The following is a 14341-nucleotide window of genomic DNA, read 5'->3' as shown; positions in this document are numbered from 1 at the left end:
GAATGGGGGCTAGATGGTGACTGGCAGTAGCCTGATACTGAGGCGAGGTGGTGATAGGGGGTTGGGGGTTCCCCTGAGTGGGGAAACCCAAATTGGGGGTTGCTGCAGAGGGGCAGAATCCCTGGGTAAAGGGGGCACCTGGGTCCAGGAGGGACTCGGGCCCAGCAGCAAGTGGGACACCGGCCTGTAGCGGGCATTCTGGAGCTGGAAAAAGAGCTAATTTCCAGGAAACCAGCAGGAGGCACCGCAGGGGTGAGTCTCGCACTGTTACACTCCAGTAATTTGGTACAACGGCTGATTTAAATGATAGGTTGCAGAACTACAAACTGTGATATGTGATTTCATATCTGAGTACCTTCAAAACTCTTGGGTGAATACGATCTGGTCCTGGTGACCTATTACTTATTATTAGTTTGTTCCAAAACCTCCTCTATTGACCCCTCAATCTGAGATGGTTCCTCACATCTGTCACCTAAAAATCTACCTCACATCCTTTGCAGTGAAGACCAATGTAAAGAATTAATTAAGGCTATTGTAAAGAAGCTAAAGTGCTACTTTAGCACCGTGATTGTCTGGTGGCCCGACTGATTGTTTGGCAGCCTTTGTGCTTCTGATTTACTTTTAAAAAAACTTTGCTGTTAATTTTTGTCTCTTTTATGAGTTGTTCTTCAAATTCTTTTTTGGCCACCCTAATTATACTTTTACACTTGATTTGTCAGAGTTCCTGCTCTTTTCTATTTTCATCACTAGGATTTGGCCTCCAATTTTTAAATTATGTCCTTTTGCCTCTAACCACCCCTTTTACTCTGTTATTAAGCCATGGTGGCATTTTCTTGGTGGTCTTACTATTTATTTATTTTTAAATAATTTGAGATATGCATTTAGTTTGAGCCTCTATTTTGGTGTTTTTAAAAAGTTTCCATGCTGCTTGCATCCATTTCACTTTTTTGACCCTTACTTCTAATTTCTGCTTAACTAACTTGCCTTTTTGAAATTAAATGCTACTAGAGGTGGGTTTCTTTGGCATTTTCCTTCTACTGCATGTCAAATTTAATTACTTTACGGTTGCTATTATCAAGCAGTTCAACTCTTGGACCAGATCCTGTACACTACTTGGAACTAAATCAAGAATTGCCTTTGCCCTTGTGGGTTCCAGGACTAACTGCTACAAGAAGCGGTCATAAATGGTGTCCAGAAATTTGATTGTGCATCCCGTCCTGAGTTGACATGTTCTGAGGTGATAAATACTCCCTTATTAGTGGGTTTCCTGTTTTGTAACCTCTCTAATCTCCCTGAGCATTTCACCATCACCATCCTGGTTAGGTGATTGATAGTATATTCCTACAGCTGTACTCTTATTATTCAAGCATGGAATTTCTATCCATAGAGATTCTATGGTACAGTTTTGATTAATTTAAGATTTTTACTTTATTGGACACTATATGCTTTCTTTCACATATAGTGTCATTTTGACTTAATATTAGTGGAAATCAGTAGGGATGATCTTAATCTCAGCCCAGTTAATTGAAAGAGATTTTGGGTAGACAAATTACAAAAGATAATAAAACTAAGATTAATTTGGAGAAAAGTGTACAATAAGGCAGTTCAGATCTTAAGGGAAAAAATGTATTTTCTGTATTATTTTAAGAGTTACATTTTTCACTATATTGTCAGTAAGCACTTGAGTGGACTGGGATTTTAAAGTTGCTTTTTTAATGCTATTTGGATCCTGACCCAAAGACCATTGAAGTCAATAGGACTCTTTTCATTGACTTCAGTGGGCTTTGAGTCAAGCCCTCTGTTTGGAAGATCTCCTAACTAGTGTCATCTTTAAGTGTTTTTTAAACCTGCAGCTTTCCTTGTTGTTTATGCTTTTTTTTTTTTTTTAAAAGAAGGGAGTCTCTTATTGGAATGAGATAACTGAATGTTCTGATCACATTGGGGCATGCTCGTTTCAAGTAAACAGTGTTTGCATATTTGCTGAATAGTGGTTTAAAATGCTGTGGCCGGGGTCCCAGAGAGCCACACTGGAGTTACCCAATTAGGGTGAACTGCAAAGAATGGGGCAAACGATCTGCAAAGCTGGTGGATATTCCAATACTTAGATTTACCAAGCCAGCACAAAACAGTTTCTCTAATACCTCACTGGTTACCCATAAGCCAACAACACAGTTCCCTAAAGCAACTCAGCCTTAGGCCTCTACCCAGACACCCAAGTCAAATATGATGATGATTACTGAAAATCTTATTATCATATAAGAAAGTTCTACCAATCCCAAAGGATCGGACACATTACTTCCCAGATTAATGAATATTCCAGATCTTACCCAAATGCTACAGCCAATTCTTATTAACTAAACTAAAATTTATTAAAAAAAGAAGAGAGAGAATATTGGTTAAAAGATCAGTATACATACAGACATGAGTACAGTTCTGAGATCAGATTCATAGTAGAGATGGTGAGCTTTGTAGTTGCAAAGAGTTCTTTCAGCATTAGTCCATAGGTTATAGTTCAGTGTTCATATTCAGGGTGATCCAGATAGGACTAGAGATCTCAGTTTTACAACTCAAGCTTCCCCTGTGTGAAGCATCAAGCAAATCTGAGATAAAAAGGATTAGGACCCAAGACATCTTTATGTAGTTCCAGGCCTTCTTTTGACAGCTCGGAGTCTTTAGGCGAACAATTGGCAATCATGGAGACTTTGAAGTAGACCTATTTCCTAAGCATCAAGGGTAATTAGCTAAAGGGATTAACATAAGGCAATTGCCTGTCTTCCACCATTCGCAGATTATTTGCTATACATTTCAGAGAGAGATGAATACAGTGATATCACTATGTTTACAGTTCATTTAAATGTTAATATTTCCTTTTGATCTCTGAATTAACAAAATACAGCATAGACTGGGACTGCTCGATTACATTGTTAACCTCTAACAATATATATGTAAACACACACAAACACAAACTGCTTAACCCTTTCTGGCCATGTGTCACAAATGCAAATAAATATTTTTAAATAGTCTGAAAAAGGGAAATAATGCTTTACTAAAATGTCTGAAATCTGAACTGCCATTTTCCGTTGTATTTTGCTGCTTTTTTTTTATTTTCTCATTTTCTGGTTTCCTTAGTTGAAAACCCAATTTTAATACCAACCTCACTCATATGAAAGTGCCTCTTTTAATCTATGAAGTACTGATGAACAAAGGAAGATATACCTATAATCTCGTGTTCTGCTAGGCTCTCAGATGTCAGTCCTGACAACTAGATTATTCAATTCCACACACGCCTCCCCTTCATCGCTAAACTTCCTGATCAAGCACTGCACAACCATTGCATTGACTTTCTTTCTCTCAACATCATAACAAAGGCGTAACAAGAACCAATGGCTAGAAACTGGCACATTCATTAGAAGTTAGACACACATTTTTAACAGTGAGGGTGATTAACCCCCTGGAACAAACTACCAAGGGAAGTGGTTGATTCTTCATCTCTCAACACCTTCAGATGAAGACTTGATGCCTGTCTGGAAGTTATGTTTTAGACAAATATAAGTTAAGGGCTAAATACAAGAGTAACTGGGTGAAATGTAATTGCCTGTGAATATACAGGAGTTCAGACTAGCTGATCCAATGGTCCTTTCAGGCCTTAGATTCTATGAAACTTCATCTTAGATCCCTTCCAAACTGACTTCTGCTTTCTCTGCTACTTTAATTGCTCTCATTGAAGTCTTTAATGATCTTTTTCTGGCCATATTTCAGGGCCTCTACTCATCTTCATCTTCTCTGCTGCTTTTTGATGTTGTCAGCCGCCACCTTCTTCTTGACATTTGATGCTGATTGGGTTTTTGAGATAGTGTCCTCCCTTTCTCTTCTTCCCGCCTTTGATAGTTCTGTCCATATCTCTCTTGGTGGGTTCCTCCTCTCCTCTCTCTTGAGGTTTCCCCAATGCTCTGTCCTTGTCTCCTTGCCATTCTCACTTAATGTCCTGCCTCTAGATAATCTCACTAGCTCATATGGTTTCTGGTGTGATCTCTTAAAAATCTATTTCTCCACTGAATAACTGTCTCCTTAGATTGATTCCTGCATCTCATTTTATCTCTGGCATCTCCTCTTGGATGTCTTGTAACCAGTTTAAGCTGATGACGTGGTCAAAGGAGACTCCTAATCTTCCATTCCAAACCACCTACCTTCTTTCACTGTTGACACACCATGATTTCTGTCATCTCAGGGTTATTTTCTCTTCCCCTTTCCTTGTCCCACAAATCCAGTCCCTATATAAGTCCTGCTAATTCTTCCTCCCCAACAATTCAAATTCCATTGTTTTATTTGCATCACTACAGCCAAATCTCTCATTCTGGTCTTCATTATATTCTGCCTTAACAACTGCAATAGCCTCTCTCTGACCTTCCAAATGCACACTTTGTCCCCATCAAATCATACAAATTGCAGCTGCTAAAGTCCTTTTCCTTGTCATCAAGTTGATCATGCCACTCTCTTCTGTAAAGAGGCTACCCATCCACTCTTGCATCTAATTTAAGCTTCTTTGCACTAATTTTAAAGCTCTGATTCTGCCCCTTATTGAGCTTTGCAACACCGATCCCCTTGCTCCACTAGTATTCCCCTGCCATGTCCAGCTGTTTGTTAGCTTATCACACAATTGCCTCCATGTCCTCTCCCATGCAGCCCCATACATGGTACAACCTCCCTGAGCTCATCTGCAAAGCTCTACCCCATTCACATTAGAAGTCTCTCTTAAAGAGTCACTTCTACATGCTTCTTACAATGAATGGAGATTACTTTTATATAAAATGTTATTGTTTCCCTTACCCTAACCTCTGTTTGTTTGTCTATTTATTTATCCTTAGATTTTCCTTAGATCTCTTAAAATAGGGACTCATGCTTTCTTGAATATTTGGAAAGTACTTAGCATGTTATGGATACTACTGTAAAACAAATATTTGTGTGATTCTGAGATGCGGCTCTTTTGAGAAGACTAGAGAAATCACTATCATGTGCTAGAGTCTCACACACTTGACTGCAATAAAACAAAATTATATAATTTATATGTATTAAGATAACCTCCTCTCTGTAAGCAATGAAAACATCAGTTTCACTGTTTGTTTGTTTTTCAGCTAGAAGATGATATTGTGGCAAAACCTCAGTACATTCAGAAAATAAAAAACTTTGCTCTTGAACAGCCCTCTGATGAGTGGATGATTCTTGAATTCTCTCAGCTTGGATTTATTGGTAAGTGTTGCAGCTCCAGCAGGATCACTAGTGGTCAGCTCAAACTCAGAGGTGCACTACTAATGTAAATTTTACATGGAATTGTGTTTCAACTCCTGGAAAGGCTAATCCCTAATTCTCTAGGAAATGCTACAACCATGTCAGACTCCCAATCTATGTTCAGAGTCTCTCACTGTCCATGCTGCATGGCACTATCCTTATAGTGCAGGATCCTATCAACCCAAGCTCCAGTCACATTGTATTCATTTCCACAGTGAACAAGAGGTCCTACCATGTTCCCAGCGCCTATTTAACTGTCTACACACTTAACTGGACCCAGGAGTTAGCCCCTCCCTCCAAGCCTGACAATTTGCACAATAATTTGAGGTGTGGCAGGCTTCCAAAGATGCTTATTGGGATGGTTAGAGCCTTTATGTGCAATTATGTAACTTACTCAGTTGAGAGCTGGGAAACGTAGGTAGGAAGTGGTCCTAGGGGTTGTGGGGGTGCAGCTGCATAGCACCCCAAGGTGCAGAACATAGCTGCCCATCATCAGGCCCTAGATCGGAGCTTGGTGGAGATGGTGGACCTAGATACCTAAGCCAGTCCCAAAAGCCAGGAGATCAACAGAAGGCTTTACCTTGACAGAAAGTCCATCTGGGGAAGACCCTGACTGTACAAGGGCTCAAATCCCCAAAATCCCCATATTAAGATAAAAGCCTTTTGGGAAGCTGACGGACATGACTATAACTGAAAAGAGGTGACCACCTGCTGCCTGAGCCCTATGCAGCACTGGTGGTGAGTGTTCCCCTTTTACACATGTATACTTCAACATGCAAAAGGTTTCTATATGCCAGTTGATCGCATAGCAATTCCTAAAAATTCTAGATTAAAAATAAAATGCAGCCCCTTTGCAAATCTATTTTAAATTTTTCATAAAATTTTTGGAAGCTGTGTATCCTTGTTATGGCACAACAAGAATGATGCTCTAGAAGTAATTTTAAGTGGGTTAGATTGCCAAAATGTCAATGGGCCATATTCTGCCTTTGGATCCAATTGATTTCAAGTCAGTGGACTTTGACTCATTGTCAGTGGGAGCTATGCATACTCATCCAAAGGTAAAACTTGGCCCATTCGTTGTTAGTGCCCTTTGAGTTTGTGCATTAAGTCTGCTAAGTCATTATAAACTAGGAGATGTTTGTTTTGCTTTAATGACTATCTGACCACATGGTGACTAATCACAAAATATACATATTATGAGCAAACAACATGCTCAAGTTTAACAATCTAGACATACGAACAATGGGTAATTCAAAACTGATTTTGTTGCAACAAACATATTGAACTGCACCCTGCTCCTGAATGTTGTGCAGAGGAAGCAAACTTGTAGACAAATCTATGGTGTGGCCATACAGGAGGGAAATGTCTATGCAGGATGCTTCCCTGTTCCATTTAGCTGCCTTCAGCTATCCTGCAAAACAGGGAAATGAGACATTGCCTGGGGTTGGGAGTGAAGGTGGTGTAGGTTAAATGGATATGAGTCTTCAAACACACAGTTGCATCAGTTTTAACTAAATCAATTTAAGATTACATCTTTAGCTAAACTGGTTCAACTTTGGCTATGTCTATACTTATAGCGACATACACTGCACACTCCCCTAGCACGGGTATAGGTGGCAGCATCGATAGTGAGGCACTGCTTAGGTGAAGAGAGTTAAGACATGCCTGAACCTCAGGGTACGTACTCAACACTGTTCAATGCACTCCCAAGCCGTGCCTTCCATTGCCAGAGACTTTCCAGGGTAGGCAGCAGGGAGAGGCTCCAGCAGCAACCTGCAGCAGGTAATGGTTCCAGCAGTGGGGAGCTGCTGGAGTCTTTCCCTGCTGCCCCAGAGCCTTTTACTGTGGCATGCAGCTACATACGGCAGTGTGGACGCAGTCTGCTTTTCCCAGTGGATTGTAGCTACACATACACCACATGCTGCTGCCAGCAATGACAAGGCTGGAACATGTAGACCAGGCCTAACCCTGCAAGTGCTGTATTCCCATCTAGCATCAACCCCAACACTTAACAGTTTTAAAGGTGCTTAACTGCACCTGCAGTAGATACTAACAGATGTTTCATATGGGATTAGTAAACAGGACATGAATTGGTTTGGGGTTTTTGTTTGTTTGTTTAAATCATGCTCTTTCCTTGTTTAGACAAAATTGAAAGCCTGACCCCACTGATGGAAGGTTCCCTCACCATCAGAGGTTCCAATGAACATATTGAGGGAGATCACTGGAGGTTTTCAAAGGGAGGCTGAATAGCCATCTGTCTTGGATGGCTTAGACACAACAAATTCTGCATCTTGGCAGGGGGTTAAACTACATGACCTTTGCGGTCCCTTCTAATCCTTTGATTCTGTGATTCTAATGGTAAAACTTCAGTTAAATTCAGTAGGGTCTGGGTTCTACCCTATGTGTTTGGGTGCAGGAAGAAAACATGGGCTTCAGTGATCTGCATACAGGACTAAATATGACTGAAATGTGTGATTTCTTCTTTTATTTGTTTTCAGGAAAGTTGTTTAGAACTAAAGATTTACCACTCATAGTAGAATTCTTTTTAATGTTCTACAAAGATAAGCCCATAGACTGGCTTCTAGACCACTTACTCTGGGTTAAAGTATGCAGTCCAGAAAAGGATCCAGTAAGTGTTTCCGTATTTTATTACTACAAAATAAATTATATTATAAATCACAGTTAATGCATAATTCAGTTTCAAAAACAGAAAAGTACACATTCCATAAATGTGTTTTAGGGATTTTTAAACAGTTGTGGGGGATTGTACTGTAATGTGATTCAAAGTATAATTTAACTGAACTACTAGCTTGGACATCTTGTGTTAATAGTTTGTTTGATTTCACTCCATAATGAAGTAAGCATACACAACTATATTATTAACCAGTAAAAGCAATGCTTGCTGCTTAATATATGCTATGGCGACATAGGAATTAAAATGGCAAGAACAAAGATTAAAAGTAAACATCAAATATGAAATAGCTCCTTCTAAGAAACCTAATGAGGGAAAATGAGAATTTAGGTTCTAGTACATACAGATGGCTTGTGTGGGCAGACTTCTGCATTTACATGAAGCTCCACTGATTTTAATGGGGCTTCTTATAGGTTCAGGAGTTTGCTTGTGTAGTCAATTGCAGAATGAGAGCCTTATGTAGCATATTGTATTGAGACTTAGCATTTGATTTCATGGTATTTTCAGACTGCTAGGATACTTAAGGTAAAATTTATACATTACTAATCAATACCTTAGTTTATTAAAACAACCAGTTTTAAAATCTAATTTGTTTGAAACTGTTCATGCTATTTATCTTTTATATTTCCCGCTGTTTAGGAGTGGAAGACTGGTTTGTTTCTAGTCGGTTTCACTGTCTGGTCTCATGAGTTAGAAAAGGCTGTAGTATTTGTTTGCAAATAATGCAGGAAGGTGTTTAGAGCAAAACCAACCTAACCTACCTGTTTTAACTGAAATAAATAGTTCCAGGTTATTTTGGGAAAGGTGCCATTTCTGGAGTTCCAAATGTTTCCAATAGCATTTTAACTATGTGATTATCTTTAAAATAGTTCTATTTTTACACTCCTTTTTCACTTGTTTAGATGGCACTTGAGTGTCTCTAACTCCAGCACTTACACAGCCTCTGGTGCCTTTTGTCACCAACCATGGCCTTCTTAGATCTTGGGCTGGGCTAAGTGCTCATGAAATGGACTGCTGACTACACTACAGGGGCAACAAGAGGTTTCCCTCCCCCCTAGTTTTTAGAGTGCAGATGGCTTTACTTGAGGATAGGATAGTGACAGTTCTCACTCTGTGTTCTTTTTAAGTGCTTTGCGTGTGTATTATTTTTTGTTGGTATGGGTGGAAAATGACTTCATGCAAGAAAGATATGGGATGTGTAAACAGCTGAGTAAAAAGAGTTGAGCAAGTGGGTTTAAAAAGACTCATTATGATGACCTGCTGTAGGGAAGATGACCTTTGGGGATGGCAGAAGGTGGTTTGTTTTAAGCTCCACCAGTACAAAGAGGACTTAAAACTGCCTTAAGGAGGCAGCTGAGGATTTCCCCAGCATGGCATTTCACACTCCGCACTTAAGCATAGGAGGAACCAGGATCTCACTCCAGTAATCCTGGGCTGGCAACCCTGCAGCTCTAATTTATCCAGGGATTGAAGTGGCCCCAATCTGCCTCTGGTGCACAAACAGTGGGTGATGGCAAGATGTTATAATGTCACCTCTTCCCCCTCCATATTCCTCAGATGTGCTGAGCTCAGCTCCTAAGGACTGAGCCCTTTTTTTCATTAAAAAAAAAAAAAGTTGGTAGCCCTTAAGGTTGTGAATCATACATAAACCAGGAAGATAAAGCAGCACGTGTCTCTGCTTTTGTGTTTGCTTCAACTTGGCAAAAGTAGACTGACAAGAAGTTTCTAGTGAGTTTCACATCTGCTATTCAAAATTCTGTGGTAGCAGTGAAACTGTCAAGTCAAGTCAATTGCATGCAGCTGTTGCAAGAGGAATGAGCAGCAGCAGAGGGCAGCTATTTACAAGAATGCCAAAAACAGGAACTGGAGGAGGCGTACAATAGGACAGACAGCCTGTTCCCCCAGCAGCAGTTAATAAGCTGATATGAAAGATGGAAAGTAACTCTAACACCTTCCCTTTCCAAGCAACTGGAATTCTCACTAGTGTGTTGCCCCAGCCTATCCACCTCTGGTTTGGTATGTTTAATCATCTGGCCAATAGGTTAAGTACATGTTTCCATCCCTGGCAGTGTGTTTAAAGCCGTTGTAGAAGCAACCATATCTTTTCACTAAATGTTGGAGGAGTATAGTTGGCGAATGGGTGCAGCCGTCAGGTCCATGGGCACTTCAGGAACTTCATCAGATCTGCCTTTAAAAGTGAATGGATAGGTTCATATAATTTTATGGAAGTTCGGGTCCTTTGAGGATGAGTCAGTAGCTCTCTAAATTCCCACCCAAAAGTAGAAGAATTATCTAAAGGTGTGTGTTTGTGTACACTTCTGAATCTTGTAGACAGATGGAGCAGGGAATGGAGCATCATGTTGTGAACTTTCCTCTTACCATTATAACTCAGGTTATTATGGAAAGGAGGAAGCTGGCTGCAGCAACATGAAATTTGTTGATAAAGTAGATGCCAAAAGCATCATAGCAACATAAAGGATGCATGTTGCACTGAGGAGAAGACACAAAGCCTGTCTCATCACAGATGATATGCCCTCAATGTAAGGATAGCAATAAGTAAACTCACTGGAGTGGAGGGAGACTAATGGGGGCTGACATTTAAAAACAAGAACAAAAAACAGCCCAAATCACTCTGCAGTCCCCCAGAAAAAAATCTCAGGTAAATGGGATATCTAATCAAATTGATATTTAAATGTCACTGAGGCATATATAAATTAAGGTTACATTCACAGTGTGATTGGAACAAATGTTTTGGTTGTCTCCCACTTTCTTCCCCGGATCCTGAGGGTTGCAAGGATCTTAACTAGACTTCGGTACAAGTTAAAGTAGATTCACCATTCCTATAATGCAGTGGTTCTCAACTGGGAGTCTGTCATCTCCTGGAAGTCTGTGAGCCATTTTTTGGGGGGGGGGAGGGGAGCGGCCCTAAGCCCTGGTGCCCCCTGCAGGGCTGATGTCAGGAGCTGCAGAGCTGAAGCATGGAGCCCCGGTGTCCCCTGTGGGGCTTCTAGCTACCCCCACTACGTGAATCCTGAATTACCCTCTGCTTGCATATAGCTCCTAGCTACCCCCTGCCTGCACCCTGAGTGGTTTTCAAACTTTTTAAGCTGAGTCCTCCTCTTCGAGTTATAATTTTTGGTTGTACCTCTGCCCCCACAACCCAGACAGGCTGAGTGGCCTGCTGAGGTGTCAGGCGGTGGAGGTGGTATTCCCTCCCTGGGCCCTAGCATGTGGAGCTGGCCTGAGTCCTACCAGGCCCTGTCCCCCCGCCCCCAAATAGAAGTCAAACTATGCCTATGTCCAAAGGCCCCACCCCCACCCAGTGGCCAGAGCCCCAAGTCCTCTTTCCCCAACACACACACTCTGGCCCTGAATTTTTATAGCATGTTGTGGGGCGTGGGGGTCTGAAAGAAAAAGGTTGAGAACCCCTGCTGTAGTGTATCATGCTCGAACTTTGCACACCACACCCCCTAGGCTGGGACCCTACGCCTATTGAGGATTTCTCTATGATTGCAGTATCCTCATAAGTGGCTTTAAGGTGGTTAAGTCCCTTTTGCATTGCTGCAGTGACATAAAAAGGGACTTATTAGGGACCACGGTTCTGGTGTAGTATTTTGTAGTTACTGTGATTATGGTAAAATACTGATTCCACCAGCTGGGCCAATAATGTGTCACAATTGTATCTTTTTGTTTCAAAAGTGTACCACCCTTTTCTAAAGAAACAGCTGCCGGTGCACTGATTTGCATTCACTTCCTTTTTCTGGCATTGTTTTACTGAACATCTGCTTTAGACGCACATATAAAAACACTTTATTCTAGTTATATGCCCTCAGCTATTTTTGAGTATCTAATTAGTACTTCAATAAGAGCCATAAATCCCATTTGAGATTTTGCATTTGAGCTAGTTAGATGCAGCTTTTCCATCCCTTTTCACTTTAACTAGTACTGATAGAACTTATATAAAACCTTTCATCTATAGCGCTCAAAACACTTTACACAGTTGGTTAAATATTATCATGCCCATTTTAAAGATGTGGAAACTGGGATACAGGGAGATAAAGTGATTTACCAAGGTTGCACAGTGTTTCAGTGATGAGCTGAGAGTAGAACCCAGGGCTTCTGCCTGTAGTCTTGTGCTTTATTCTATTTAGGTCATGATGCTTCCTTATATTTATCATTATGACCTATTATATTTAGTGTCTCAAACTGCACTGCTGTTTACATCCAGAGCACAAATCACTTTTAGGGGAATATTCTCATATCTGAGAAAACAGACGGATGGAACAAGACATCGCAGAAATTCTTACTGAAAGGCAGTTACTTGCATTTCCCAGTTTATCAATTGTCCAAAGTTGTACCTAAATTAGAACAGTAAGATTTAAATCCAGTGCTTGAGAGCTCCATGTCATTCTCAGGATGATCCAGCATAATGTTGTGACAATTACCTGTATCAAACAACAGAGCCAGGAGTGGAAAAGTGACCAGGATCCACAACAAGGAGGTCAATGCAGATTATGGTCAGAGCAGTTTGGTAAAAGTAATATGATGAGCTCAAAAACTGAACTGAACTTTTTCAGGGAGAACCTGCAATAAGATACAGCTAAACTTGTGCTAGGATTACATTCCTCCACACTTCAGAGAGAAAATATAGATAGGAAAGTGGTCTTTAGTTGATTTCTCTTATTGTTATTTCTTTGACCAAAAAACCCCCAAACAAAACCTAATCACAGTCAAACATTCCGAGAGAATAGAGGCTTAAGTGAAGAATTCCAATTCTGCCTTCTGTGAATGGTCCTTACGGAGTCTCACTGAAGTCATTGGGATACTCCCTAAGGGATTACTTTTGTGAATCTGGATTGCAGGACAAGCTGTAGCTATAGCTATGTAATGAAATTGAATGACTGATGGTCGGACATATCCCTTTGTTGTTGAGGGGGGAAATTCATACACATGCCCTTTTTTTATTTCCTTTCCAGAAACATTGTGAAGGGCAAAAGGCCTATTTGCGTATCCGTTCTAAGCCATCTCTCTTTCAGCATGTGGGAATTCATTCATCTTTGGCTGGGAAAATACAGAATTTAAAAGTAAGACTCTTACAAAATTTGCCACCATATTTCTAAATTATTTGTTTGAATTCTGACTTGTTTGCTTTTTGAACTGAAAAACATTGTGTATTTGGTGATAAATTTCATGTACCAGAAGAGAGAGATGAGAGGAACATATTAATTTGTAATCTGAACTGAGTGGGGGAAATACACTCACAGGACATATAAGGATATCTTCCCTGAGTCTGGGCCTTCAATTAATTAGTAGTAGTGGTACCATCATAGCGCCCAGGATCCCTAGCATGGACTAGGGCCCCATTGTACTAAGCAATGTACAGATACACCAAAAAGATAGTTCCTGTCCCAAAGTGCTTACAATCTAAATATAAAACAAGAGACAACAGAAAGCTACAGACAGATGGGGAAGTATAAGGAAACAGTGAGACAATATTGGTCAGCAGGATAAACAGTGGTCTCAGCACACCAGCAGCTTAACTGTTGTCCATTTTTTTTTGTAGGCATCACAGCAAAGGAAAGTTTTGAGGAGGGATGTGAAGGAGGATGAGGTAGCTTTGCAGATGTTTGAGGAGTGCCTCCTAACTGTGACAGGTGGCATAGGAGAAAGTAGAAAAGTCTTTGTTTGAAACTTTTACAAGTGGGAGGTGGAGATTGGCCTTAGGAGCTGAGCAGAGGCTGGAGTCACATCTCAATAGTGAATGGAAGATAGGTGGAGACTGACCATGAAGGGCATTGAAAGTGAAGACATGTATATTAGAGAGAGAGCAGGAAAACCCAGAGGCAGATTGAGTAGACGGGCTTCTTTATTGCCGTACTTGTTCCCCTTGACCAATTGTCAAGTAAGCACTGAATTAGTTACAGCACACTCTTTTTATCGAAGTTAGTATGTGAATACCTACATTTACTACAACACCCCCAAAACCTTTATAAAGTAATATGAATGCCCATACAATGAATATTAATAGCTATATACTGAATATAATTGTCCTCGCCCGTTTACTGTTTACAGCACTAAGCATATTCTACAGACATTTTTACTTTGAAGAGACATTTCTTTGCAATAATTGCAGCCATGAATTCCCTTAATCAGCAGTTTGCAGGGAAGGGAGGAAGGGGCCATGGCCCCAAGCTCGTTTATTGTAGCTGGGAATGGAAGGGAGGGGGAGATAACACTGCTTTACACACAAAGTATCCTTTAGATCCCCACATCCCCATAAGCAGCTGCAATGCTTATCAATCCTTAACAAGCAGAAGGAGAGGGGAAAGGGTAGCAACTTTATCTATCAAGCAAAGAGACAGT

The 14341-nt window shown here is 40.6% G+C and overlaps 1 protein-coding gene across 20 annotated transcripts in view; it reads left to right on the top strand.

Moving 5' to 3' along the window:
- Positions 1-14341, top strand: part of MGAT4D (MGAT4 family member D) — a 121052-nt gene that overhangs the window by 93064 nt on the left and 13647 nt on the right. For 19 of the 20 annotated variants that reach the window (XR_010601787.1, XR_010601786.1, XR_010601788.1 and 16 more), the window contains 3 exons: positions 5133-5247; positions 7785-7915; positions 12955-13062. Coding sequence is in view for 17 of the 20 variants with exons in the window: in XM_065597734.1 (XP_065453806.1) it covers positions 5133-5247; positions 7785-7915; positions 12955-13062 (354 nt within the window). In the remaining 3 variants the exon portion in view is untranslated. The remainder of the gene's footprint in view (positions 1-5132; positions 5248-7784; positions 7916-12954; positions 13063-14341) is intronic. The other variant, XM_065597729.1, reaches the window with a different exon arrangement.

This window comes from Chrysemys picta, chromosome 5 (assembly GCF_011386835.1).
Source record: "Chrysemys picta bellii isolate R12L10 chromosome 5, ASM1138683v2, whole genome shotgun sequence".
NCBI lineage: Eukaryota > Metazoa > Chordata > Testudines > Emydidae > Chrysemys > Chrysemys picta.
The sequence above is the reverse complement of the archived record's forward strand: the minus strand, read 5'-3'. Positions and strand labels throughout refer to the sequence as shown.